This window comes from Echinops telfairi, unplaced genomic scaffold, assembly GCF_000313985.2.
Source record: "Echinops telfairi isolate 266 unplaced genomic scaffold, ASM31398v2 ScPeMD7_22;HRSCAF=79, whole genome shotgun sequence".
Taxonomy (NCBI): domain Eukaryota; kingdom Metazoa; phylum Chordata; class Mammalia; order Afrosoricida; family Tenrecidae; genus Echinops; species Echinops telfairi.
This window is the reverse complement of record NW_022103919.1, coordinates 7,010,069-7,035,003: the sequence shown is the minus strand read 5'-3', so window position 1 is coordinate 7,035,003 and position 24,935 is coordinate 7,010,069. Positions and strand designations below refer to the sequence as shown.

The following is a 24,935-nucleotide window of genomic DNA, read 5'->3' as shown; positions in this document are numbered from 1 at the left end:
GGCCCATTGACCAGGTCTTTCAATTTGCTTGGGTCTTGAACTCGTATATTAAAGTTGACTTGTGAGCGCCCATGGGATCCCTGACGGCTTCCTCTTTTAATCTGCACTACCCTGGTGCTGTCTCCCAGCCCTGCATTGGGCAATTATTTTCTGGCAGTAATCCACTTGTTCCAAATTCTTGAACCAGCGACAAGCCATTGATTTGGGTAATCATACAGTCCTGCAATACCAAAGTGACTCTGTTTAAATTGAGCCACTAGAGTACCCTGTGCTCAACAAATGTGTCTGAAGGAGGACAGGATTGGGGTCTCCTAAGAGCATTATTCATTTTGTCACAGGCCTTTAGTTTCCTCATTTGTCCAGTAGGGAGCACCCTGGATCAGATGTTCCTGACCTTACTGGGCATCACAATTAACCTACTGAAAAATAACCAAAAGCAAACCAAGAAAGCTAAATAAAGACAAGAATCAATTACTGAGGCTTCTCCGAAACTGCTCATTTATTCCAGGGAAAAAGACCAAGGAATGTGTATATTTAAGAATAGTAACTCCCCCAGGGACTCCTGGGACTTAGTAAGCAGATTTGAGCACTCCCGGGCGGGCGAGTTCCTCTGTGAGAGGCCTCTCGGTGGGCTGTTGAACAGTTCTGAGCCACTCTCTCATCCTCTAGAAAGGAAGATTGCTAATGGAAACAGCCGCAGCAGTCTGTTCCAGGGATTAACAGAGAGAGTGAGAGCCCTAGTGTGGTGCCTGGCAGGAAGCAGTTGCCCGACCCCTAGGGGCTGCTGGCTGTCCTGCGCTCAGCAAGGGCCTGCTGCTGACTTCGATGTGTTAGGCCCCGTTCCTGGACCTGGGGAGGCAGTGGAGTAAGACAAGCTGCCTGCCCTCCCTGTGGGCAAGACAGATAGTAAACAAAGATGTAATGTAGTATCAGGTGACTTAAATTGCTGTGGAATTTTAGAATTTTCCAAAGGGTTAAGAGAATTAAGACATCTGGTATTGGGAATAATATTGCATATAGGGTAGCTTAAAGATGCCTCTCTGATCAGGTGACCTTTGAACTAAAGTCTGTGAAGGCCTGTGGGAAAAGCATTCCAAGCCAAATGGCACGACAGATGCAAAAACCCTGGGGCAGAGCTGACCTTGCAAAATAGCCAGAGTGGGCAAGGGGTGAGGGGAGCACCGAGGCTGGGAAAGTGAGGACAGAGCCCCCTCACAGGGACCTTGGAGGGCACAAGCACCCAAATTTGACTTCTCTCTTTATCCTGCTTTCCTTCTGCAGTTTTAAAAGTTACTTTTCAGGTTGAAATAGAGGATGTCCAAACAGGGATTGCAGATTCTTTTCACCCCTGAAATTCTTGAAGTCTGTACCAGAATGTGTTGGTCTGGGTACTTTAGAGAAACAAATCCACAGAAACTCATGTAAAAGAGATAGTTTTATATAAAGGTTAACTGTGCATCAAGAAAACATCCCAACCCAGTGCTGCCCAAACCCATAAGTCCAACATTCACCCATTAACTCATATGTCCAACACCAGTCCACAAAGTTCTCCATCTCACAAAACACGCAATGACGCCGACTGCAGGAGGAAAGCCGAGTCGGTGAACGTGTAAGCATCTCAGTGCTGGCAGGGGTCTCCACACGGCTGCTCCAGCACCCAGGGCTGCATCAGGATAGGTCCATGTGGCTTCTCCTCAGGGATGTCTTGCAGGAAGTCAGCCTTGCAAGCTGAAGCTGGGAACTGGCTTAGGCAGCTGCACCCTGGTGCAACCATCACAAAGCAAGAGACCCAAGAACTAGAAAGGCGAGGCTCACTGAGCCATTTATCCCTCCTCCCTTCAATTAGCCCCACCTGTGTTTATCAACCAAGTTGGCACAATAAACTAACTTACAGAATATCTATGGTTTTTGATTTTTTTGTTTTGGGTTATTTGTTTGTTTAGGTCTAGTCGATATAACAGTTGTTACAAATTTATTTCTTAAAATCAAAATACCAAAATTGATGTTGGTCCTCTTCTTCTCTTTTCCTTCCAGCTTGATATATGGTCAAAATCCAACTATCAAGTGTTCCAAAAGGTAAGCCCTCCTTTTGCCCCTTACTTCAGAAGCGTTCCAGGAAACACTGGCCTCAAAGCAGAGACGTGTTAGAAAGTGCAGAAAGCCAGACAAACGGTTGCTTACTATTTGGTTCCATTGTTGTGCCCTTCTGGAAAGGGCAAAACCTTAGGAACAGAAATAAAATCAGTAGTGCCCAGAAGCTCCAGTGTAGGGGGAGGGGGGATAAGGGGACGTTGGGGTGATGAAAAGATTTGGTGTCTTAACTGTGGTAGAAAATATATGACAAATTTGGTCAAAATTCAGAAAGATGTAGACCCATAAAGGGTGGATTACACAGCATGTATTGATACCTCAATAAACCTGACTTTTAAAAAATCAGAAATACTTTAGTCACTCCAAGCACAGCCTGCCCAGGTTTTAAACAACTTTTTTCAGACCCCTACTGCCCTCACGCCACCTTAACCTGCACACAACAGCCCACCTCGACCAGAATCATCTAGTGATGTTTGTTCAGACATTGGACTTCCTTGGAAATGGTCTTTTAAAAAACAAAACATGACAAGAGAAACTACCTCTCCCACAACTTCCATTGGTGGGAAGGCCTCTTTCGCCGGTCCAGCTCAATACCTGCCTGGGGTGTGAGGGTTTCCGCACCCCGACAGCGGCAGGGAGCAGCTGGTTGCTCTCTTTTCCACCCTCGCTCTTGTCCAGTAGAACAATGATGGGGAGTGGGTTGCAGTCATATCCAATGCTTCATCAAGTTCCACAACTGTTTATTGAGTCTCTTTGCCACGTGGTGTAGTAGTTATGAGTTGGGCTGTGATCAGCAAAGCCGCCAGTTCAAAACCACCAGGCACTCTACAGGAGAAAGATGGGGCTTTCTACTCCCGTGAACAATTACCGTCTCAGAAACTCCCAGGGGCTAGGTCTCCCTGTCCTATAGAGTTGCTCCGAGCCAGCATCAACTCGATGGCAGTGAGCTAGAGTTGGCCATGCGACAGGCACCGTGCTAGGAGTGCCAGGGGAAAATACAACTGACAAAACCTAGCAAATATGAGGGAGCTTTTTGAAGTTTGTAGGAAAATGGCATCAAAAGATAATAGAATTTTTCCACACACGTTTTGAACCTCATCCCAATCCAAGTTGTGACGAAAGGTGACACAAAGGACGTCCTTCCAATTAGGGGAGTTAGAGGAGACCTTTGTGAGGTTAAAATGTACACTGAGGCTGAAGAATAAGGAGCAGGCCTTGTAAGAAGCCACAGAAAGATGTCTAGACCATTGACACAACAGTCAGGGTACCGAAGGGCTGGCACACTGGGCGTACAGTGTGCAGTGGGTGTGCTCTCGGGTCTGATAGGAGCAGATGTCCCCAAGCAAGTGGTGGGCAAGATGGGATGAAGAGATGGGAGGCAGACCCCAGGTCAGGTGGGTTCCACTAAGTTCTAGTCCAGAATTTAGATTTTACTCTTCATTTAGTGAGAAGTCTGGGAAAGGGGTGAAGCAAAGACTAGGCATGATTGAGAAAGTTTAGCCAAGTTTATTCCCAAATTGAGTGACAGTCATGTCCAAGTTGTGCCAGACATCTTCATATAGGCTGATGCCTTCTGGGTTTGGTGTAAAAAATGTACAGAACATAAGATGAATAGTTCATTGGTATTCAGTACCTTCGCAATGCACAAGTGCAATCACGTTGCGATATATTTCATCGTCCTGAAAGGAAACGCCACACCCAGTGAGTTTTTGTATCAAAAAGGGCTAATGGGTGACCCACTCATGGTACCTACTTTACATCAACTCCCATTCTTCCCTGAACCTCTTTACAGTACTTGGGTAAACAGAAGACAAGCCTGATATGTTAAACCTGGTTGACTAGAGAAACAAATCCAGGGACACTCATGTGTAAGAGAGAGCTTTATATCAAAGAGCAACTGTATATTAAGAAAACATCCCAGCCCTGTCCAGCTCGAGTCCATAACTCTGATATTAGCCCATATGTCCAGTACTGGTCCATAAATTCCTCTTGAGATTTACACAGCACATGCAGTGATGCTGAATGCAGGAAGATCGCCGGCCAGTGGGTGAAAATTCTTGGATCCAATGCCAGTAGAAGCATATCAGTGCTGGTGTGAGCCTCATGAGAAGGCCACTCTCACAAGGAGGCACCATCAGACTGTGACCTGATCGACAGGCTAGACTCCACTCCTACACTTACTTATCAGGTTGACATAAAATTACGTAACTACCATACCTGGGGTTAGCGCAGTGTCTGAGGCTAGAAGCCACAAATTTAAGGAGCCTGTATATTCTAGGGTCACTGTGAGGCAGAAAGGACACCTGGGTGGCATAGTGGTTACCAGTTGAGCTGCCAACTGCTAGGTCAGCCGTTCGAAGCCACCAGCCACTCCTTGGGAGAAAGATGGGGCTTGCTACTCCCATAATTACAGTCTCGGCAACTCACGGGGCAGTTCTGCCCTGCCCTCTAGGGTCGCTCTGAGTGGGCATCCGCCCCGTGGTGAGTGAGTCAGACTCTGTGGCAGTGCGTTGGCTTGGGTTTTATCTCGTGGGGTCACTGTGGGTCAGAATTGCATGGCCATCGCTTTGAGTTTCCTTGGGAATTTTATGTAAGCAGTAAGGTGCCCTGGTGGTTCCGTGATGAAAGCACCCAACTGCTGACTGCAAGTTGCTGGTTACCCACCAGCTGCAGCACGGGAGAAGGATATAGGCAGTCTGCTTCAGGATTCCAGCCGTAGAGGCCTGGAGGCCAGTTACACTCTTCCCAGTAGGTCCCTGTGTGTTGTCATCAACTTGACAACTATGAGTTTGGGACCTTGGTAGCCCACATGATTCAACACTGAACTGCTAACTGAAAGGTCAGTTCAAACCCATGTAGGAGCTCCTCAGGAGAAAAGCCCGGCCATCTGTTCCCACAAGGGTGATAGTGCAGGGACCCCAAGGGGCACCTCTCCCCGATCATACACAATCACTCCAAGCTGGAATGAGCTCTACTGCACACAGTTCATGGACTTCGGACCCCTGGGCTGGATACTAAACACAAAGACTGGTGAGATCCACATGAAGGCTGGAATTTAGTTAACTGGGTAACCAGTGTCGGTGCCTTCATGGTGACAAATGTACTGGGGGCGTGTATAGTGTTAACAGTGGAGGAACAGGGGGGGGGGGGTCCTATTGGAAGGAACTCTTAAAATCGGAAATAGTTCCAAAATAAAAGAGAAATTAAAAGAAAGAAACTCTTTCTTTGGCTCTTTGAATATTCCCAGACCCAACCAAATTATCTTGGAAGCAACAGCCTCTCTCCCTGCACCTGGAACAAACAAGAAAGAAGCTTCTAGTCACATGTGAGTTTCAGAGCATCTAAATGACATTGATAATCTTAGCATTCTTATCTAAGTGACTGTGCCTGAGCTATGTGCTTGCTCCACGTGTGTAACCCCTTGGACTTAAGTGCTGTCTTTTCCATGCTGGCCGCTCTGACCATTTTTCTCCCCAAGCAGCTTCCGGCAGCATTCTAAGGGGAAGGCACACTGCTCATTAGCTGAATCTTGTTTTGCTTTATTGGTGAGGATTATTAGGACAGTTGTTCTTATCTTAGTGTCTTGGTGATTATTGCAGCGAGTGCACAAAAGGCAGTGATGGCTCCTTGAGGGCAGAGAGTAGGGCAGGCCTTGACCTGGTGGCTGACCAATGGCCCCATTTCCATTCAGATCCCCTCCAGTAGGGAGGGGTTTGCACGTGCTTGCCTTTACGTTTATATGTATTTTGAAGCGTTCTGGGTAGTAAGCACTAAGTGTTTCTGAATGCAAGTAGAAAGTTCATTAGGAAGTTGTACCATGTGTGAAACACAGAACTGGTGCAGCAGAGATTTGAAAAGACAGTGCTGTATTTTTATTTTCCCTCCCTTAAAAATAACCTGCCAGGCGTGCTTTGTATTTGTGTAAAACTACAAACACGCGGTAGCGGGGTTTAAAATTTGATATTCGTCTAGCTATAGGAACACCTGCCAGCTCCTTCCTTGTAGTTTATGTAACAGTTGAAGCAGTAACTCAAAGAACGTAAATTGACAAAATTGAAGGAATGGAAATTTTATCTCAACCGGTGAATGGCATATTGTCTGTGTTTGTGCAAACCTCTTTTGAGATTTCTTTATCATCTCTCGCTTCATCAATTTTTTAACTAAATGGACTTGACCTCGAATACCGCCCTACACTAGCTGAAAGAACAACAATTTGTGGACAGGTGAGAGGGCCTTTCTGATTGGGTGAAAGGCGGACACATCAAGTGCTTTCTGGTGTTAGAATGAGTGGATTAAAGAGATCTCTCTCTTCTCAACCAAACCATTTTCTTTTCGGCTTCAAACAAGGGAATGTACTGGAAAATAATGTAACACAGGATTAAGCTTAACCCTTTAGCAACAAAACTTCCAGCTAATCACTGTCATGTGGGAAGGGTAGGGGATTTTGTAAACTAGTCGATGTCCCTGTCCCTGTGTGGTGGAAGATGTGGGAGAAGAGGAGGAAGAGTGGGACGGGTGGTGGGCAGTGGCGTTCGTTGTCTGACCCGCAGGCAGCCCTGAGTCGGTCAGAGGCGACATGCCTGTCCTCACAGCTGAGCCCGGACTGCCTTGTCAGTTGCAGCTTCTGGAGGCCTGGTGCAATGGACGATGCGACGGTTAGCGTTTGAAACGGAAAGTGTCGAAAGAGAAGATGAGATGGCACCATTTCCGAACTCTGCTTTTTAGTATCAGCCATTTCTCTTTTAAGAAAACAGAAGAATTTCTTCCTGTCCACCCACTTAAATGGTGGGTGGCCTCGTTGATGTTGTCTATAGCCGTTCCCAGAAAGACCCTGCAGTAGTAAAGTCCCGTGGTAACTGTTCCCTCCACCTGTGTATCCCACTCAGGGAGGTGGACAGTCGGAGCTGGTCTTAGCCTAAAGCACTGGCATAAAATGCATGGGGGATTACAGGGCCAGCTTCTTTGTATCGATAGATGGGGACTTCCTCAGGGAGAAAAATAGTACGCAGGTGTTCAAATGATGGTGGTCGGTTCCTCAGAGCTGGGAATGCGTGGCTACACCCGTGGTGTCTCTGGAGGGATTCTCTTCCCGCATTGCCCTGGTGTGAACTCCCAGCACCCTCTTTCTTTGGGGTTCACCGTGTGGCGGCCATGACAGTGTATCATCGTCTGTGTGTTTCTGCCCTTAAGTGGCCACTGTAGGCGCCCGCAGAAAGGCAGGGAGCCCTCTGGGGTCTTGCCCCTCCATGTGGCAAAGGAAAGGGAATGAGGAAGGGCTGCCTTGCAGAATGAAACCAAGCTCTGACGCTTGTTTTATTTCTGGAGAATAACGCCAGGTGTTACGGAAATGGAAGCCCACGCCCGTCAAACTCTCCTCAGGCCAATGCCTGAGTCCTGGGGTTAAAGACAGAACACCCAAGGTCCTGTCGCAAATCCTGTCACCTGAAGCTAAATTTGGCCGGCCTGCCTTTTGTCTGCAGATGTGGGCTCTGTCAGCAAGCCCTTTTTCTCTTCCTCATTAGACCCCTTACCCTGTGTGGGGAGGTGGCCAGGAACTCGGGACAGCTTGCTGTGGGTCCATTGCTGCTAGCAGGCCCCCATCATTTACTGTGGGCCCCTGGAGGCTCCTTGCACGCCGTCCTAGGGCGAAGAAGCTTTTTATAGCCAGCAAGTCTCCAGCAGAGTAGATTCAGAGAATGGAACTTAGAAATAAGGGGAACCGTCTGAAAGGGCAGAATCACAAAGACCCAGGAAAGGTTTCAAGCGTGTTCCTATTTTTCTGACATTTAAACTCTGCGGGGGCGGTCGCTGTTTTGATCTTTAACCCCCTCATTTCAACACAGTGTGCATTTTCATCCGGTAACTTAGGAAGCGTGTGCACAAATCCAGCCACTTACTGCATTAAGTCTTGGCGGGGAGGCTGAAGAAAGGGGCGGGGGAGTGTGTAAAGCCCCAGGTAGGCAGGCAGAGCGTTAGAGACATTAGCCGAGGGGCCACGGGTCGGCACATGCTTCGCAGCTTTGTTTCCCAGAGGTAAAGCGCAGAAGTGCGAGCCCACGGATATCCTGCTCTTCACCCACAGCCCCGCACTGTTCTCCTGCAGCCAAGGGGAGAGCCGGCCTTTCAGTCCTGCACCATAGGGACCTAGCTGGGCAGGATGCCACCACCACCACTCTAGTCATTCACTCATAAAAAGCCGGGCTCCGACTGGGACCAGACTTGATCAAAGGTGGGTTCGCTGAGGGGCCAGGTGCTTTTCAGTCAAACAGATTGACTCAACGCTAGAAGATTCACTGCTCTGAAATTGGGGACAGGATATATACTGGATGGGTGGACACCTGGAGGATCTAAGAGAAATGGAGTCCCCACCCGGAGAGTATGTGCCCAACTAGGAAGCCTGGGTGACCAAGTGATTTGGGATCAGCTGGGAACCTAAAAGCAGGCAATTGGAAGCCACCGGCTGGCTCTGCGGACGTGCTTCTGAAAGACTTCTGCCAAGAACACCCTCAGGAGCAGGCCTGTCTGTAGGACCCGGGGTCACCACGAGTGAAGGCTGCTAACAGACGCAGCCGGCCGTCAGTCCACCCTCGTCCCGGGAAGGGGAGGGGAGCTCACCGGGAAACAGGCACTGTCAGGCTCTTGCTGGGTGGGAGGCTGTGCCGCGTGTGACTTGAGCACAGGGAGCTGCCACGGCAGTCACATCACCGAGTAGATTCGGGATCAGCTGCTCTGAGCCCCGTGCTCGACACGTGTTTTCCTAGCAGCCTCCTGTACCTCTCCCGGCCTCCCCCGTCAGTGGCCCCTCCTTGGGTGAGGGCGTCAGCCGAGGCTTCCACCTAGAAATGGCTCCACCTCCACGGAGCAGGCCTCCAAAAGGTGGTCACCGTCCGGCTCAGACGGAGGGCTGTCTGCGCCTTCCAGGGCTCGTCGCTCTGATCGTCCCGTTGATCTCAGTGGATTGCACTTTTCCCCAGAGAACATCGGTGTCGTGACCAGACATGGTGCATTTACATTCTGTTTCGGCACGTTCCTCCTGCCTCTCAAGTATGTCTTGGCGATCCCAAACATATAAAACCTAAGAAAACATTTCCACCAGTGCAGGGGCAAGTTGGCAGCTTACTGTATGAAAATATAATCCTGTCCCAATACCCTGAACAAATCATAGTGTGGTTTGAATGCACACATGACCCAAATATTGGGCTGTTGACGAGCATCAGGCAAGGAGAGGCAGTGAACCATTCCAGGGTCATCTGGAAGGGCAGCCCTTTCCTAAGCTGACAGCTGGACTGTCTTGACCCGAGTGGATATGCAGAAGGAAAGCAGGAGTGGACACGGTTAAAGTGTCAGCCCAGGGCCCCTGGGAGCCGAGGAATCATGACACTCACCCAGCAGCTGAAAGCTTTTCATCATCACCTTTTCTCCTACTGGACACGTGTGAATATTCACAAGCACCGAAACACAAAAGAGGTATGTGGTAAGGAGCCCTGGTGCTCTGTGTGCCAGGTGCCGGCCCATCCTTCTGACTGGCATAGCGCTGTGGTCAGCCAGAATAACCAACAACCAGTGCCTTCTAAGGCATGCCCCATAGAAACAGTGGTGGCAAGTTGTCATTTCACACACTCTGGACATGTTATCATGGGGGCCAGTCGCTGGAGAAGGACGTCAGGGTTGGTCGAGTGGAGGATTAGTGAAAATAGAGGAAAACCCTCAAGGAGCTAGATGCACACAGTGGCTGCAACAATAGGCAGAAACGGAACGGTGAGGGCGGCACAGGGGACTGGGCCGTGCTGCGTTGTGTTGTACATCACTCAGGCTACTATGAGTCTGACTCCCAACACCTGTCAACGAGGAACTGCCCCAGAGTGGTTTTCTACCCGCAGAGGCATCCCAGAGTGGTGGGTTTTTTATTTTCACAGTCTGCTTCTTCCTGTTCTCTTGTACATGGGCTCGCTGTGAGTCCGAACTGACTCGGTGGCACTGAGTGACAGCGGCTCCTTCCTGCTGGGTGACGGGGCCAGGTAAACTCCACGGCAGAATCCAGCAACCGTTTCCAGGAAGACTGCCTGCTTGGCCATTGCCCAGCCTCAAGCTTCTGCAAGTACATGTGCAGGGGCCCAGTGCTACCTGCTCCCAGAACCAGACCCATCCACTGCTGCGAACTCCGGCTGATTCCTTGCCCTCTGGAGCCCTGGCTGGCCTCTGAGTTCCACGGTGGCCACACTGACTGTTGCTGGGAGAGGCAGTGTAGCTTAGTGGTCGGGAGCCATTCTGCTGTGTATTCAGGTCCCCACTGAACTCTACGTGTGACCTTGAACACATTTCCTCATCTGTAGGTGTCCCTCCCTCCCTCACAGTGTGGTTGTGAGGGTTTTAACGAGTTCACGGGTATAACGTGTGTTAGCTCTTGCAGTTATTTGTTCTCTTTTGCTTCCCAAAGCTGCTGTCCCTCACTCTTTGGATGGTCTCGAATCCCCACAACGGTGTGCGCTCATCCCCTCTTCCCTATCAAAACCAGCTTCCGTCCTGCCGGCAGAAGAAGTCCTCTCAGACTGCGCTCAGTCTGTCACCCCTCTGCACTTGCAACGCCGTGCCTCCTTTCCATTGCTTCCATGTGCTCAGCTTTACGCAGAAAGCTCTCTGGCTCAGATTTGCCATCCTCATTCTCTTCCTCCCTTCTCTATCAATCTTTTCAAAAGAATTGTCTCCTTTGTCTTCTCCTTAGCGGTTCAGATCATTGCAGCCAGTGTGTCCTCCGCAGTGCCCTCGTAGGTGTCCCCTGTAACCCTGACCATCTCCTCTGGCACTCCTTTCTGTTTCCATTGCTGCACATCCTTCTCCCGCCTCCCTTTTGCAAAGGCTCTGTCTTGGGCCCTTTGCCTGTCCCCGCCAACCGCAGGCTGTGGATGGTGGCTCCCAGGAGTGCTGTGTCTGGGAAGAGTCTGAGGGTTCCGTGGGAAAGAGTATCTAACTGCGCCATTGTTGTCGGGGCGGGGCAGGCCGGCGGAGGGGCGGGGTAACAGCCCAATATTTGCCATGCGAGTCCTGTGCTCAACCCTTTTTTCTCCCACGACTGATGGTAATGTCTTTTTAAGAGACTTGAGTTCTGTCGAGCGCTCTGAATCCTCAGAGAGGTGAAAATGTAACCTTGGGAACAGGGTAGTGGCATGGAAGCCAATAGAGATGCGAGGGTTAAGAGATAAGACACTGCCTAGTTTAAGGACATCACTAGAGACTTCAGTGCGCAAAAGGCCTGGGTGCCGGGTGTGTTTGAGAAAGAGGGGGAATCTGCATGTGTCCCTGTTGGTCTGTTTTCTCGTGAGCATCGGTGTTCAGTCTTGGATTCCTCGAGAGCACCGCGATGTCGTCTGTCTCTGCAGTCTGTCCCCAGCAGACTCAGTGCAGGACATGCTGGAAACCGCCTGGGTTCAGCATCCTCTGAGCTACTCTGAAACGCACGTCACTAATGGTCACTCTCCTCACCCCTCGCTTCAATGAGGTTTTCTCCTGTGGTCTTTGAGCGCATCGGCCCCTTCTCTTACCTTTGCTGCTGCTTCTTCCTAGTCTCGTCACCATGCCCCGCTGGGGAGGCTGCACTGCCCGGTGGCTAGGTGCTCGGTCTCTGGAGGCAGATACACCAGACCTATGGACTAGCTGTGTGACCTGAGGTCTGGAAGTTAGTCGTCAGACCACCTTCGGAGAGCTGTCATGAGGCACTGGTGTGGTGATGCTTGGCTAAGTACTTGGTGCTGCCCTTGCTCCGAGTAAGTGCTCACTACATTGAGGCTGTGCGGTCATTGCCACGGATGGGAGGCAGAACTCGGGGTCTGCGGTCATCAAGAAATGTGTGGCCCATTTTGAGGTAGGCCACCACCGCCATGAAAAGTCCCCCCTACTCCCACAGAAACATCATCTCCCTCCCCTTTCTCTTGGCGTATTATTTCCTACTTGGTCAAAAACCTCTGCTGAAGACAGACGCCCTCAGGTCAGATCTGGCTCATCACAGCCCTGTAAGGTAGAGTGAGACTGTCCCTGTGGGCTTCCAAGGCCAAAAATCATTAAGGAAACAAAGTTCCATCTCTCCCCCAGGGAACACCTGGCATGTTCGCATTGCTGGTCTTGCACTTCGCATGTAGCAGGCCAACTTGTAATCCACCAGGACGTTGAACATTCCAGCTACCCAGTCATGTCCCGTGGGCAGCCCGACCTGCTGGCCTGGAACGGTCCCTTGTGTCACGAGAAGGCTGGTAGCATCTCTCTTGTCCCAAGGAGGCATATCAAGTCCTTGTGTCTCATCCTAACTTGCCGTTTCCCCAGACAGAGCAGTGACAAGGCACAAGGCCCCAAGCAGAGTGATGGTCAAGCGGCTGAGGTGCCCGGCCCACCGCCTCCCGCCAGGCCTCCCAGCCAGGGCCGCAGTCTTCACTCCCCTGCTGCAGGTCCCGCAGTTTAGGTAGAGATGCAGGAGGTGTTGACTGTGTTTTCTTGGGAGCCCAGATGTCTCTGGATGTGTTTCTCCAACTGCAAGGCTGTTCCTGCAGAAAATAACATCGCACAATTGGGAACAGAATAGCTCAGGTATCTTTGGGTTTGGCCTTTCCTGGCGTCCAGCAATAAAATCTGGCATTTTTACCATCTGGAAAGCATTGAGGGTTTGTTTGTTTGTTTGTTTGTTTATTGTTCTTGCCCCCATCTAGTATATGTGCTGCCGAAGCGAGCACAGTTCTTGCCCCCATCTAAATGAAGAGCCTTAGTTCCTTAACCCTGGGAAATGTCAAGGACTGTGTGTGTATGTCTGCAACCAGGCCCTTGGCAGCATTGGAGGGCTGGTCAGGCCTGCCTTCTACCGCACATGCTCTTCAGAACCTTGGAGAAGTCCCTCGCATCTGCCTGGGATGTCGGCCGCTCCCAGGTCCTCCCCTCATAGCCATGCCCAGCGAGCACAGCTTTTCCACCCTGTGTCCCCTCTCACTCTGCTCCCCATTTCCCACTGAGCAAAAAGAACAGAAGGGGATCTGACCCACTTCTTCTCTCCTCTCTCTCCATGTTGGAGAGCACTGTCCCCTCCGAAGAGGCCCTGTGCTGTGTGCAGGGAGTGCAGAAGTAAGCAAGGTGTGGCCGCATCCTGGATCATTGCTGGCGTAGCAGGTTACAAAACGGGCTGCTCACTGCACGGTCAGCAGTCCGAAACCACCAAAGAGTTACAATCTCGAAGCCCACAGGGGCAGTTCTACCCTATCTTTTGTGTCTCGATGAATCGGTCACAACTGTGTGGCAGTGAGTTTGGGGGTTTTTTTTGTTGGTTTGGCTTGGGCTACATCCTCAAGGAGCGCGCGGGCAGAGGGGTCATGACGTCTGGTCACAGATGGCGTGGGCAGTTAAACAAGGAACCTTTCACCCGGCCCAGGGGATAGGACAGGAGAGGCAATACCTATAAGTTGAGTATTGAGGTACAAAAGTGCTTAGAAAGGAGGCAAGCATTCCAGGAAGAGGGAATGTTGAGCCAAGACATGGTCAGGAAAGCACATAGGAGAGGCTATTGTGCCTCAGTGTCCAGGGAGCCAGGCTCTCGGGCACCTCACCCGCCATACAAAGAGCTAGGGGGTGACCTAGGGCAGCCCGTCTGCCTCCAGGGACCAATGGCAGCTAATCTAGACTGAGAGGGAGGATGGAATACCCCAAACGAAACAAAAATGTATTTATGGCAGTCCTGAGATGTGCCCGAGGCTGTAGTAAGTACTTTCTACACGTGACTTCAGCCTTTCTTAGACAAAGAGCTCAATCCGAGCACGGCAGGTGTGGGGCAGGGTCAGGTCCAGAGATTTCTATAGTGGCTTAGCGGGTCTTCTTCGCACCTCTCAGTTCCAACACAAGCAGCCTGGCATTCCCAGTTCTGCATCCTTCAGAGCCCTTGCAAATGGCTTCTTCATCCAGTCAGGAAGGAAATATTGACCTCATCGAAGTAATCCCCAGTCCCTGTGGCCTTTGATGCTTCCTGCTTGGGCCTCTAGGCCCGCTGAACCTGTAGAATACAAAATCTAGGATGCAAATTAGCGCCTCAAGTGCATAATAAAGAAGAAGCCCCCTGCTCTGCGCGACTCTCCTAGTGGCCCTCTTTTAGAGTCCCGTCTCTGTCGCATCCCAGTCCCTTCAGCTGCAGCATCACTTTCTTTTTCCTTTTTCTTTTAAAAATTATTTTATTGGAGGCTCGTACAGCTCTTATCACAATCCATATATACTTACATTGTGTCAAGCACATTTCTACATTTGCTACCAACATAATTTTCAAAACATTTGCATTCTACTTGAGCCCTTGTATTAGCTCCTCATTTTTTACACTCCGCCACCTCCCTTCCCGCATGAACCTTTGATAATTTATAAAGTATTGTTATTTTTCCATGTCCTACACTGTCCAATGTCTCCCTTCACCCACTTTTCTGTTGTCCGTCCCCCAAGGAGAGGGTTATATGTAGATCATTATGATCGGTTCCCCCTTTCTCTCCTCACCTTCCCCTCCCCCTCCTGGTATCACTGCTCTCATTATTGGTCCTGAGGGGTTTATCTGTCCTGTATTCCCAGTGTTTCCAGCTCTAATCTGTACCAGTGTACATCCTCTGGTCTAGATGGATTTGTAAGGTAGAATTGGGATCATGACAGTGGGGGTAGAAGGGGGGGGGGAGCATTAAAGAACTAGAGGAAATTTGTATGTTTCACCGTTGCTACACTGCACCCTGACTGGTTTGTCTCCTCCCCGAGACTCTTCTGTAAGGGGATGTCCAGGTGCTCCAAGATGTGAATGCAACATACTGGCATGAAGCCAGCATCACTTTCAGGACTGACTTCATAGACCATGGAATGATGATGACTCGTGTCTGAATGGGGCTGGTTTTAATGGTCTCGATAAAAGCAGCGCCGGGCCTTAGAGCAACGTTGTTGGCCGGATTGTTCTCTCTGTCAACATTGCAGTGGTAGGTTTACATCTTTAGCCCCAGGATTCTTGCTAAGAGATTCCTAGAGACCCTCTTCTCAAGGCTGGGACCTGTCAGGAGCAGATGTTCAGGCCTGCCTTTGAAGGCACCTCTGAGTGGGTTCCAGCTGCCATCCTTTGAGCCAGTGGTCCTACACTTAACAATTGGCACCACCCAGGAAGCCTTAAGATGAACAGAGGGCTTTCATTGTACCCCTGAGCACAAACCAACAGAGATGACCGTGGAGCTTGTAACAGGTCTGTAGCAGGGCACGTGGTCTATGAGTGAGCCGCCTAGGTCCTACAGCATCTATTTAAAACCTAGGACCTAGACAGACGGGGCCAGAGGAGTCATCCAGCCCGATCCAAGCCCTGTGCTCTTTTACAGAGAGCCAATGGGGCAGGAAGGTGGCCAGGGTTACCCAGATAATTTATGACTAACCCAGAATTGAACTTCTGGGTTCAATTGAACTTCCATGCTGGCTCTGAGAGGATTTCCTCTTCACGTGTAGAAACAGGCATTGTTTGGACAGATGCCCGAATCTGAAGGTCTAGACTTCTCTTAAATAAGCAACTTCTAAACACTCCAGTACTTAGCTTCTGCTTATTAACCCTGCAGGGCATACTTAAAATGGCCAGAGGCCGCCATCTCCTAGCCTCACAGGTAAAGTAGCTGGGTACCATTAGTGCAGTGCATTAGGGAATAGCACCACGTAATTGCTGGAGCCAGTCTCAAGCTCAGCTCCCGCCCTAGCACTGCCATCTCCAGGCTTGTGGCCCCTGTTCCTTACAGGGTCACACTTGCTTAGACCCACATTCAAAGTCTGAGGGACGGTTCCCAGCAGCCTACCTCCAAGTGTGTGCGTCTCACCTTGGTATGTGCAAGCTGTCCCCTCCGATCCGTCAGCATACTTGGAGGCAGAGTGATGCTGCCATCTTTCTGTGGTTCTTGAGTCCCTTAAAGATAATCTAGGACCACCAAGAAACCCAAAGACTCCTATTTATGAGCCCTCAGAAACGAAGGTTTCATTTTAATCACAAACCCTAAAGTGAACGTGTCCAAAAATTTTTGAGAGAAAAAAAGTGGAGGAGAAAGTACAAGATCATCCTTGAACCAGAGGGTAAAGTCTGACCGTCGCCCGTGCCCTGGCTTACACTGTTGTTCTTGCCCTGGTCACCTGGTCACCTCTCCCACTGCAGGGGGCTCAGCAGACTCCTGCTTTGTAACAGACTGTGCTGCAGGATGATGGGGAAGTGGGTCTCCTCCCTGCCTCCGTCTCACTGGCCCTTTCTCTGTAACACCACTCTGCCTTTTGTGTCCTCTAGCTACCAGAAAACCCAGGCTTCGGAGGTGGGCATTGACCTTAAGCAGAAAATAGCCCTGCTGGCCTGAACCTGTTCTATTTGCTCCACAACTGGGCATAGGGCATGCAAGGCAGAAGAGTTTGGGGTTTATATGTCAGATTCATTGTAGTAGTAGGGTTGGCCCCATCATAGTGTGTGCTCACTCAGTGTATGAGGCCAGGAGGCCCATCCAGTCTGGCACATTTTCCTGAGGCCCACCTAGGTAGACGTTCTTCAGGGTAGTACATGGGGTATGTAAATGAGCAGAACTGATCATGGCTTCTTCCAGAGAGGAAATGGTGAGAGCTAGCGTGAGCCTTGGGCTCCAGCCCCAGCTCTGCTCGTGGCGTAGTGAGCTCCACACCCGTCTCCCTGCCCCCTAATGCCTGTCATAGAGAGCTTCTTGGGGCTCACACAGTTGCCTGACTGGGTTCCAAACACTGGTGTCCATCCTCTTAATAGCTGTGTGGCTTGGGCAAGGTACCTCGAGTCCCTATGACTTTGTCTCCTTACTTGTAAATGGAAATTATAATAGGGCCTCTGTGGCAACCCTGTTGTGGGGAGGTGCTCTGTCTAGGTGCCTCACCTGCATCGACACCAGCAATCCTAGCCCAAGGTCACGCAGCTCATAAGTTGCCTCTAGGGTCCAACCCCTGCCGTCGGGCCCCGGGCCCCGGGTCTTGCACAGTGAGTGCTCAGGAAGTATCCACTTTGTAGCTGGGATTGCAAGTCATCCCACTTTGGGTCTCGCTGAAATGGCTCGTGATCCCGGAGTCCCTCCACTCGGCTCCTGGGAGTCAAAGATTGTCAGATGCTCCTGGCACACAATATGGCAGAGGAGCTGACTCCGAGGAGACTTGTTGGGCCTGGCGTCTTTGCTTCTCCTCCAGTGTGATGACTGGCAGCTGTTTCAAGGTCTCTTGAAAGATTCCTCCCTCCCTCCCTGCGCTGTAGATCGGCTGCAGTTTGGGTCTGCCTCCTCCTCTTTGATAGAAGGGAGAGGGAGTTTTGACCAGCGCAGATTGGTAGAGGAGAAAACCATGAACGGAAGACCAAGACAGCAATGCCGGATCTAGTGATGAGCTGGTGCAAGTGTCGCCCCTACCCACAACAAATCTCCAGTTCAGCCACCAGTCACCCAAACTGACCTGGCGCAAGTGCTGTGTGTCTGGCACCCCTTTGCCATCTCTGCCCCCTCCTGCTCTCCCCCAGGCCTTTCTCTCCTTCCTGTTGCCCACTCTGGTTACAGCCGCAGCCATTTCCCTCTCTGCTGCCGTCTCTGCCTCGCTGGTGTATTATTACTTTCATGTCCTGCCCTCCCTTTCCTTGGGTCGGCTGACTACTTTGATCTTTTCACAAGCTTTTTTCTGGTTTTTAAACCAGCACTTGCTAGTGGGATAAATCCCTCCCCCCTCCCCGGCTCCCTGGAAATATGAGTGCCCTTCCTCCGTTGTCGCTGCCAGGGAGGGCGGCTTTTATCTCCCAGTGGAATCTCATTAGCTTTACATTATGATGGGACCCGAACCTCTACAGAGGCAGGGCAATTTAAATTAGTTAATAGCTTCTTCTTCTTTTTTTTTTGGCCTGGGGCCTGTTATTTTCCACATCTTGGCTGCTGGAGTAAAGACAACTTTGTGTTGAAAAGTATAAAACAAAAGTATGTTGAAGGTGGAATGCTTTGGCCAAAAGGAAGATGATTGTAGCGGAACTTCTCCAACACACGACAGCTTCTTAGGCTCCGCCAAGGGAGTCGGAGCACCAGTGAATGCAGAGGTTCCAGAGGAAGGAGGAGAAAACATGGCAAATTGGTCAACTCTGTTTGCTTCTGTGAAAATGTGTCAGTAGCTGGTGATGGGAAAGAAATTAAATGGCCGCATCCACACTGAAAAGAAAATCACCATTTGACAATTAAAAGGAATGCTTCATGCTGATACTTAGGGCAGAGGCTAAATTTGACCAGATTACCAACCCGTGATGGGGGGAGGGGGGGGGACTAATAAAGTGCCTGCCCTCTGACCAGATGCCAAAATAGATTATTGGTGCCTGACTCTTGCCACATCTGGAAGAGGGCATTTGTGGCAGTTACGTAATCTCTTGTCAACTAGAGGGTATTAAGAGTGAAGGGGTGGAGTTTAGCCCGTCAGTCAGGTCACAGCTTGACGACCTCATCTGGAGGCGCGACAGAGATAAATGCCTCTGGAGGCCGGCTACTCTCTCACCTTCCTGTGGAGACACATTCAGGAGCTGGAGGAGCCAGTGTTGAGCTGCTTCCACCGACATGGCATCCACAAGACTTTCCGCCCACCAGCATCTGTGATCTTCCTGCATTCAGCATCATTGCACATGCTGTGTGAGTCTGAAGAGGAGTTTATGGACTAGTATTGGACAAATGGGCTAATATCGAACGTAGGGACTTGGTCTGGATTGGGCTGGGATGTTTTCCTCAATATATAATTGCTGTTTGATATAAAACTCTGTCTTACACATATATGAGTGCCTCTGGATTTGTTTCTCCAGTCAACCTGGACTAACACAGCATTTCTTCTTCTTTTTTAATTCAGCATGCTCTGCTCTTGAGTAACCTGCTACATGGCAGCTGTGCTTGTGTACCTTAGTGACAGTGGTCCTGAACAAGCATCTCTCAGAGATAAAGGACTCTCCCCTGTCTTAAGCTGGATTCTCTGGAAGAAGCCCAGATAGATAGATGGATGGATGGATGGGGTGGATGGGGTGGATAGGTATAGGATAGGATAGGATGATAGGATAGTATACGATGATAGGATAGGAGATAGGATAGGATAGGTAGGATATAGGATAGGATAGGATAGGATAGGAATGGGATAGGGATAGGATAGGATAGACTGGCTGACTTTCTATAAAGGAAATAGTTCATACAGCTGTAGGTGCAGAGGCAAATTAATCCAAGGTTGACAAGTAAGAAGGAGCAAGTAAGATGACTCTCAGGATTGACAGGGAATATGGCAAGTAACAAGATTGGCGTTTTGTTTTACTGTTTTTTAAAATGTGCAGCTAAAGCATATCCGTCTTGGAATAGCCTTTGGGTCCCCTTCAGGCCAACCCAAACCACTCAAAATGATATAATCTCAACCCAGCAGCCTCTGGAGGCCTGGTGTGGAGCCGGGCCCTCCCACATCTTAGAAAAGGAGTCATGCCCAGAACTAGAGCACAATGGGGTGTGGGGTGGCAAATACCACCACCTTGGGCTGCTCTGCTTCCCAGTGCTGATCTACTGGGTACGGGCTTCACCAGAGGCACTATACTGGGTAGACTTGGGGGAAAGCATTCTCCAAAATCTTGCTTCTCGTTTAATGGCAGAGGCACGTACAGGGTTTTATCTGGGTGCATTTGTTGTTTGTTTGACTCAGTCTGTCGCGAGGGAGCTGGATGGTTCAGGTACCACGTCTTTGCTGTTTCGTAGTTGTTAGTTTTATAGCCATTGGTTTCACTCCACCAATCATAACCATTTTGCAAAGTTATCATTACTATCCATTTTTTTAAAGCCTATTGCTCATTTTGGAAAGCTGTCTGTCAAAGATGCTTAAAATAAAACAGTCTTAGCATTTCTCTTGAAAAGGTGCCATTTATCTTGAAAGTCACTTGGGCGAGGATTTCTCAACATAGCTGGGAACATGAGCTGTTGCTCTATGTGCAAGAATGCCACTGGAGGTGTCTGTGGCACGCGGCCTTCGGCGAGGGGCATCTTTGCATGCATTTATTCATGTAGTAAAGACTGAGTGCCCTCTATGCCTGAGGGGGGGCAGGAGCCAGATAGACAGGATGCCTGCCCTCCCGAGCCGGTCATCTAGTGAGGGATACCAGTCACCGGCAGGCCATTCAGCAGGAAAAGAGGACAGTCCAGGACCAGGGGTACAAAGGAGAAGCGTGGGCTGGTGAGCCTGGCTCTGTGGCTGGAACTGCAAACGCATGGCCTCAGTCCTCCGAGCCTTGTGCAGTGTCTGCTACTCCAGTCTCCTTGTTCCCCAGGAGGAGGCTGAGACTGAGAGACCCTCTGTAAAGGGCTGCAGATGACCTGCTGTGAGCTGGGATGCCAGGACCCATGCCCAAAGGCCTTACAGACTGTGTGGCCCCGCGTCTCTGGGTGAATGTCTAGATGTGTAGCTGGAGTAATATCTGGAGTCATTTGCATCTCCCCGTGTGGGTCCCGGGCCAATGGTTCTCCTTTCTACCGGACAGTTAACTTCACCGCTGCTGAAGTCTGCTCAGAAAACTCACTGCTGTCAAGTCGGTGTGACTCACAGCGGCCCTGCAGGACAGAGCAGAGCTGCCCCTGGGGGCAGTCTATAATTCTCTGCAAGAGCAGACAGCCTCATCTTCCTCCTGGGGTTAGAACTGCTGACCTGTGGTTAAAGACACCACCAGCACTCCTCTGGCCCCTCACATTTGCATCCTGGTGGAGGTTAGACCTGTGTTCTTTTTGGTGCTTAGAGTCAAAGATTGAATTGGAGTTGTTTTGTTTTGTTTTTTAACAACAATATTTGTAATACCAAGAATCCCTAATGAAGACAGTCAAACAAACCATTAGTTTGAAACAATTGTCAAAATAGGTATACTCTATTAATTTGCTAATTGATGGCAGGCATTCTCAATGTATGGCATCAGTCAGATCTCAGAACCACAAGAGATCTTAGACCGGTCCATTTGTTTTCAGGCAGGACAACTGAGGTCCAGAGAGGTAGAATAGCTTGATCAAGGTCAGAGGACACTGACTTAACCCCAGCAGTCTTTCCGTCTGATCTCCTGCTGCCCCTAGTGAACTTGGCACGGTCTGACCATTGGCTTTGTTGATAAAGTCACTTCTCGGAGAACGGGCATGGCCCACTGAGGCCTGGCAATAGAGACCCCCTTCAAGAATTGGTTAGAGCACCCCTCTGTGAGTGACAAAGCTCCTCAGACTGATCATAGTAGACACGTGAGGCCCAAAGAAACGATGATCTGAAATGACCAGCTTCATGTGCTTAAAGCCTATATACGGGTGGTAGAAGACCGAATGAGAACTAAAAGAAGAGAACTAAAAGGAGAACTGAACCACAGACAGTGAGAAATGATTCCTCACCTTCATAAAGTTCTCACGCCAGGCTGGGGCGTGTAACCCTTTCCATAGTCTGCCACCTCTTCACTTCTCCAAGCACACACACACACACACACACACACACACACACACACACGCGCGCGCGCGCGCGCGCGCACGCTCCCACCTGTCAAGGTTTTCAGTTGCTGGAATGTTCCACACTCCACTTCCATGCCTCCAACTCTGCTAACTAATTTGTGTTATTTCGATGGTATTGTAGGTGCCCTTGCCTTCAAGAGATGTTCGTCAGCAGATTTGGTTTTCATATACAAGTCTGCCTCTCTCTGGCTTGTTTTCTCTGCCGGTTGGAGTGGCCTCTGACTCCAGTTCTTGTCCTTCCTCCGCAGGTGACAGACCACGCCACTACGGCCCTGCTCCACTATCAGCTGCCCCAGATGCCAGATGTTGTGGTCAGATCCTTCATGGTAAGTGGCTTTAGGAGCCATCTCTCGTCGTTTCAACCCTGACTCCCAGATCATGGGAACCAGCAACTGGGGATCGTAGCATCTTCAGATGGCGAAGGCCGCGCCCAGGAAGATGCTCCCCATTTAGAACCAGTGCTGTTTGAAAGCTGGTCTGGGATCTGGGGAATCCACTTCCAGCATTGATTCGCCGGTGTTGGATCTCCTTTCTGAGTGAGTGTCCATTTCAGAAGTGACCTCCCGACATTGTGTCCAGCATTGTGGATAGCACATTCACTAGCTCACTACTGGACTCTTCATCTGTGCCAAGCACTGTGCCTGGCACTGAGCGCGTAGCAGTGAGTAAGCAGAACCATGCTGGCACAGACGGGCTGGTTCCCCACGATATTCGTCCCTCAGGTTTACCGAGCTGGAACTCAGGATGGGATCAACTCCAAAACAGCCATCCCCCTGGTGTACCGGGTGGGCTCCCATCAGCTCTTGTTAAAGGTTCCGAATCGTGGGAGCCAGTTGTTCCTCATTGGTAACATGGTGCTGGGCTTCCTGAGTCGGTTTATGCCATGGTGAGCAGCAAAAGGAGCGCATTAGGCAGTTTACCAGCACACTACTGCCCAGATTCCTCGCACGACCACTCATCAGCCCAGGTGCCCTCACTGCTGCTCAACACCTGTTTCCCTCCTGCTGGAGCACAAACCCCTGTTTCGCTGCTGAATGTGGGTTGACGGCCAGGTGGGGCTTTGCGCCTCCGATCCCTGGTCCATTTTATCCTCAACAGTTAAGCGTCTTAAAGAGCTTGTTAATTCAATTCTTGAAAGACATAAATGCCCCTTATTGATTGGCCTGACGGTGTCAAGGACATTGAGCCAAACAAACTCAGCTTCTCAACAGAGGCGCTGCCTCTGTGTTGGGCCCTTTATGTGTTGAGAAGACAGGTCCTCCCTGGCCTGCAGGGACATTGCCTTCCGGGCCTAGATCTCCAGCCTTTTCCACCAAATGTGCTTGAATGTCCAGTGTCCCATAGCTAACTAACTTCACAATGTGGGGAAGATTTGAATCCAATCAGCACTGAAGGATAAAGGTTTTAATTGAATGATCCATTGACCTCCTTGTGTTTAGTTCCCAAACCCAGGCCTTGTAAAGGGGACAGTATTGATGGTCCGAGCTGTGCCATGATGAAGGGCAGCTGGGATGCAGATGGAAGGGTTTTTAATCAATATTCTCAGCCGACCTCTTCAGAGAACAATTTTCTCTTATCGACATAATTCAGTAGGACATGAAATGACGTGGTTTGCATGGAGCCTGGGGGGGTGGGGTGGGGAACAGACTTACTTGCCCGTTGCTGTAAATGTGGTCTCTGCTCTGTTTCGTTTCCCCAGTAGTGAATCTCCTTGGGTGAGAATTGAGTTAGGCGAGTCTCATCCTTATGTATGATGCCCAAGAGAAGCCTGCACTCTGAACTGCTCCAGGGTGCGCCGGCTGCTTATTGTGTTAGCCGGCAGCACAGAGCTGGCCCTGGCCTCCCTGCAGGTGTGTTAGGCCACGCCGTGGCAGTAAGGGCTGACCTCAAATCAGATTAGAGAGAAGGGAGAATTCTAGACCCGTCACCTATTAGAAGTCTTCCTACTAGCACATGCCCATGACCACTTCTGGGTAGTGAACAAGGAGACGAGGATCAATACTAATACTCAGAAGACCTGGCATGCGGAAAATGAAATGTGGCGCTGCTCACCCCAAACCCCTGGCCGTGTGGTGGTTCATGGGGACTCCCGCTCCGGAGAGCAGGAATTTTTATTTTAAAAACTCCTCAGCTGTGGGGAGGGCGCCTAAGGGGGCCTCGGCACTGACGGTCAGCAGCGTTGTGACCTTGTCGATGCTGGAGGCAGGCGTCTCTCCATTAAAATCACAGGATCTCTCTGGGGCTGTCGGTTCTTGGTCCCAGGATCATTGGGCCTGACAGGAAAGTTGCCCAGAAGCACCCAGATCCCACCTCTTTCCTGTCCCTCTGCCTTCTCTTTTTAGACCTGGTTGAGAAGTTACATAAAGCTGTTCCAGGCCCCATGCCAGCGCTGCGGGAAGTTTCTGCAGGACGGCCTGCCCCCGACGTGGAGGGATTTCCGAACGCTTGAAGCCTTCCATGACACCTGCCGGCAGTGAGCCGGCCGGCCCACGAACCCCTCCCTGCTCCAACGCCAGCGCAGCCATTCCTTCCTTCCTCTTGTAAGACAGCAGGGCTGAGCCTCGAGCTGCAGATCCCTCCTCTGCGGTTGATGAGAGACTAAGCACACCTGTTAGCAGTGTACAGACAGCCCGGGAACCTCTGCTGTGCAGCATGTCCCTCAGCGAGTCGGCCCTGGGCCCGTGGTGTCAGTCACTTCGTGACTTGTTGTCTGATGACAAGCACTCTGTTCATGTGTGGTGGCATGCTCGGTAACTTATTTTTGTAAACAATAAATCTTTCATACAGCAGACAAGGGTGTCTCCTGGTTCCTGTAGCACCTTATACACGGGCTCCACCGACCGGCTGGGCTTCCAAAGGGAACGTCCTCAGTGATGTCAGCCGTTCAGACGCTCCTTGGGAAGGTGCGGTCCCTGCTTCTGGCTTTCTCTTGTTGACAAGTCCATTTCAAAGGCACTTTAGCAGCTTGAATAATGGATCGCTCCTTTTGAGGGAAGGGGACACATGATTCTTTTGCTAAATCTATGTCTGTCTGTCTCTCTGTCTCACACACACACACACACACACACACACACACACACAGCCCACATTAGCCAGCTAGAAAATGTGTGAGGTGACAAGAAGTGGCAAGTGTGTCTGACTTGCCAGCCCTGGGCTTTGTCCTGAGTGTCACTGCAACAGATCCAGCTGTCCCTGCATGATTCAGTGCGAGCCTCAACACCAGCCCTGAAGGCTGGCTCTGTGTCTGGGAAGAGCCGGGGATCTGGTAGATTCCTAGGGAACGTACACGGCAAATCAGGAGCTGCTCACAGTGAATGATGTCGAGAG

At 50.4% G+C, this 24,935-nt stretch overlaps 1 protein-coding gene across 1 annotated transcript in view; it reads left to right on the top strand.

The window, feature by feature from the left end:
- Positions 1 to 24,397, top strand: part of MED27 (mediator complex subunit 27) — a 253,701-nt gene extending 229,304 nt beyond the window's left edge. Inside the window, exons 6-8 of the mRNA XM_004713238.3 lie at positions 2,035 to 2,076; positions 21,857 to 21,934; positions 23,951 to 24,397. Of these exons, the coding sequence (XP_004713295.1) occupies positions 2,035 to 2,076; positions 21,857 to 21,934; positions 23,951 to 24,085 (255 nt within the window). The 3' untranslated portion in view covers positions 24,086 to 24,397. The remainder of the gene's footprint in view (positions 1 to 2,034; positions 2,077 to 21,856; positions 21,935 to 23,950) is intronic.
- The last annotated feature ends 538 nt before the right edge of the window (positions 24,398 to 24,935 follow it).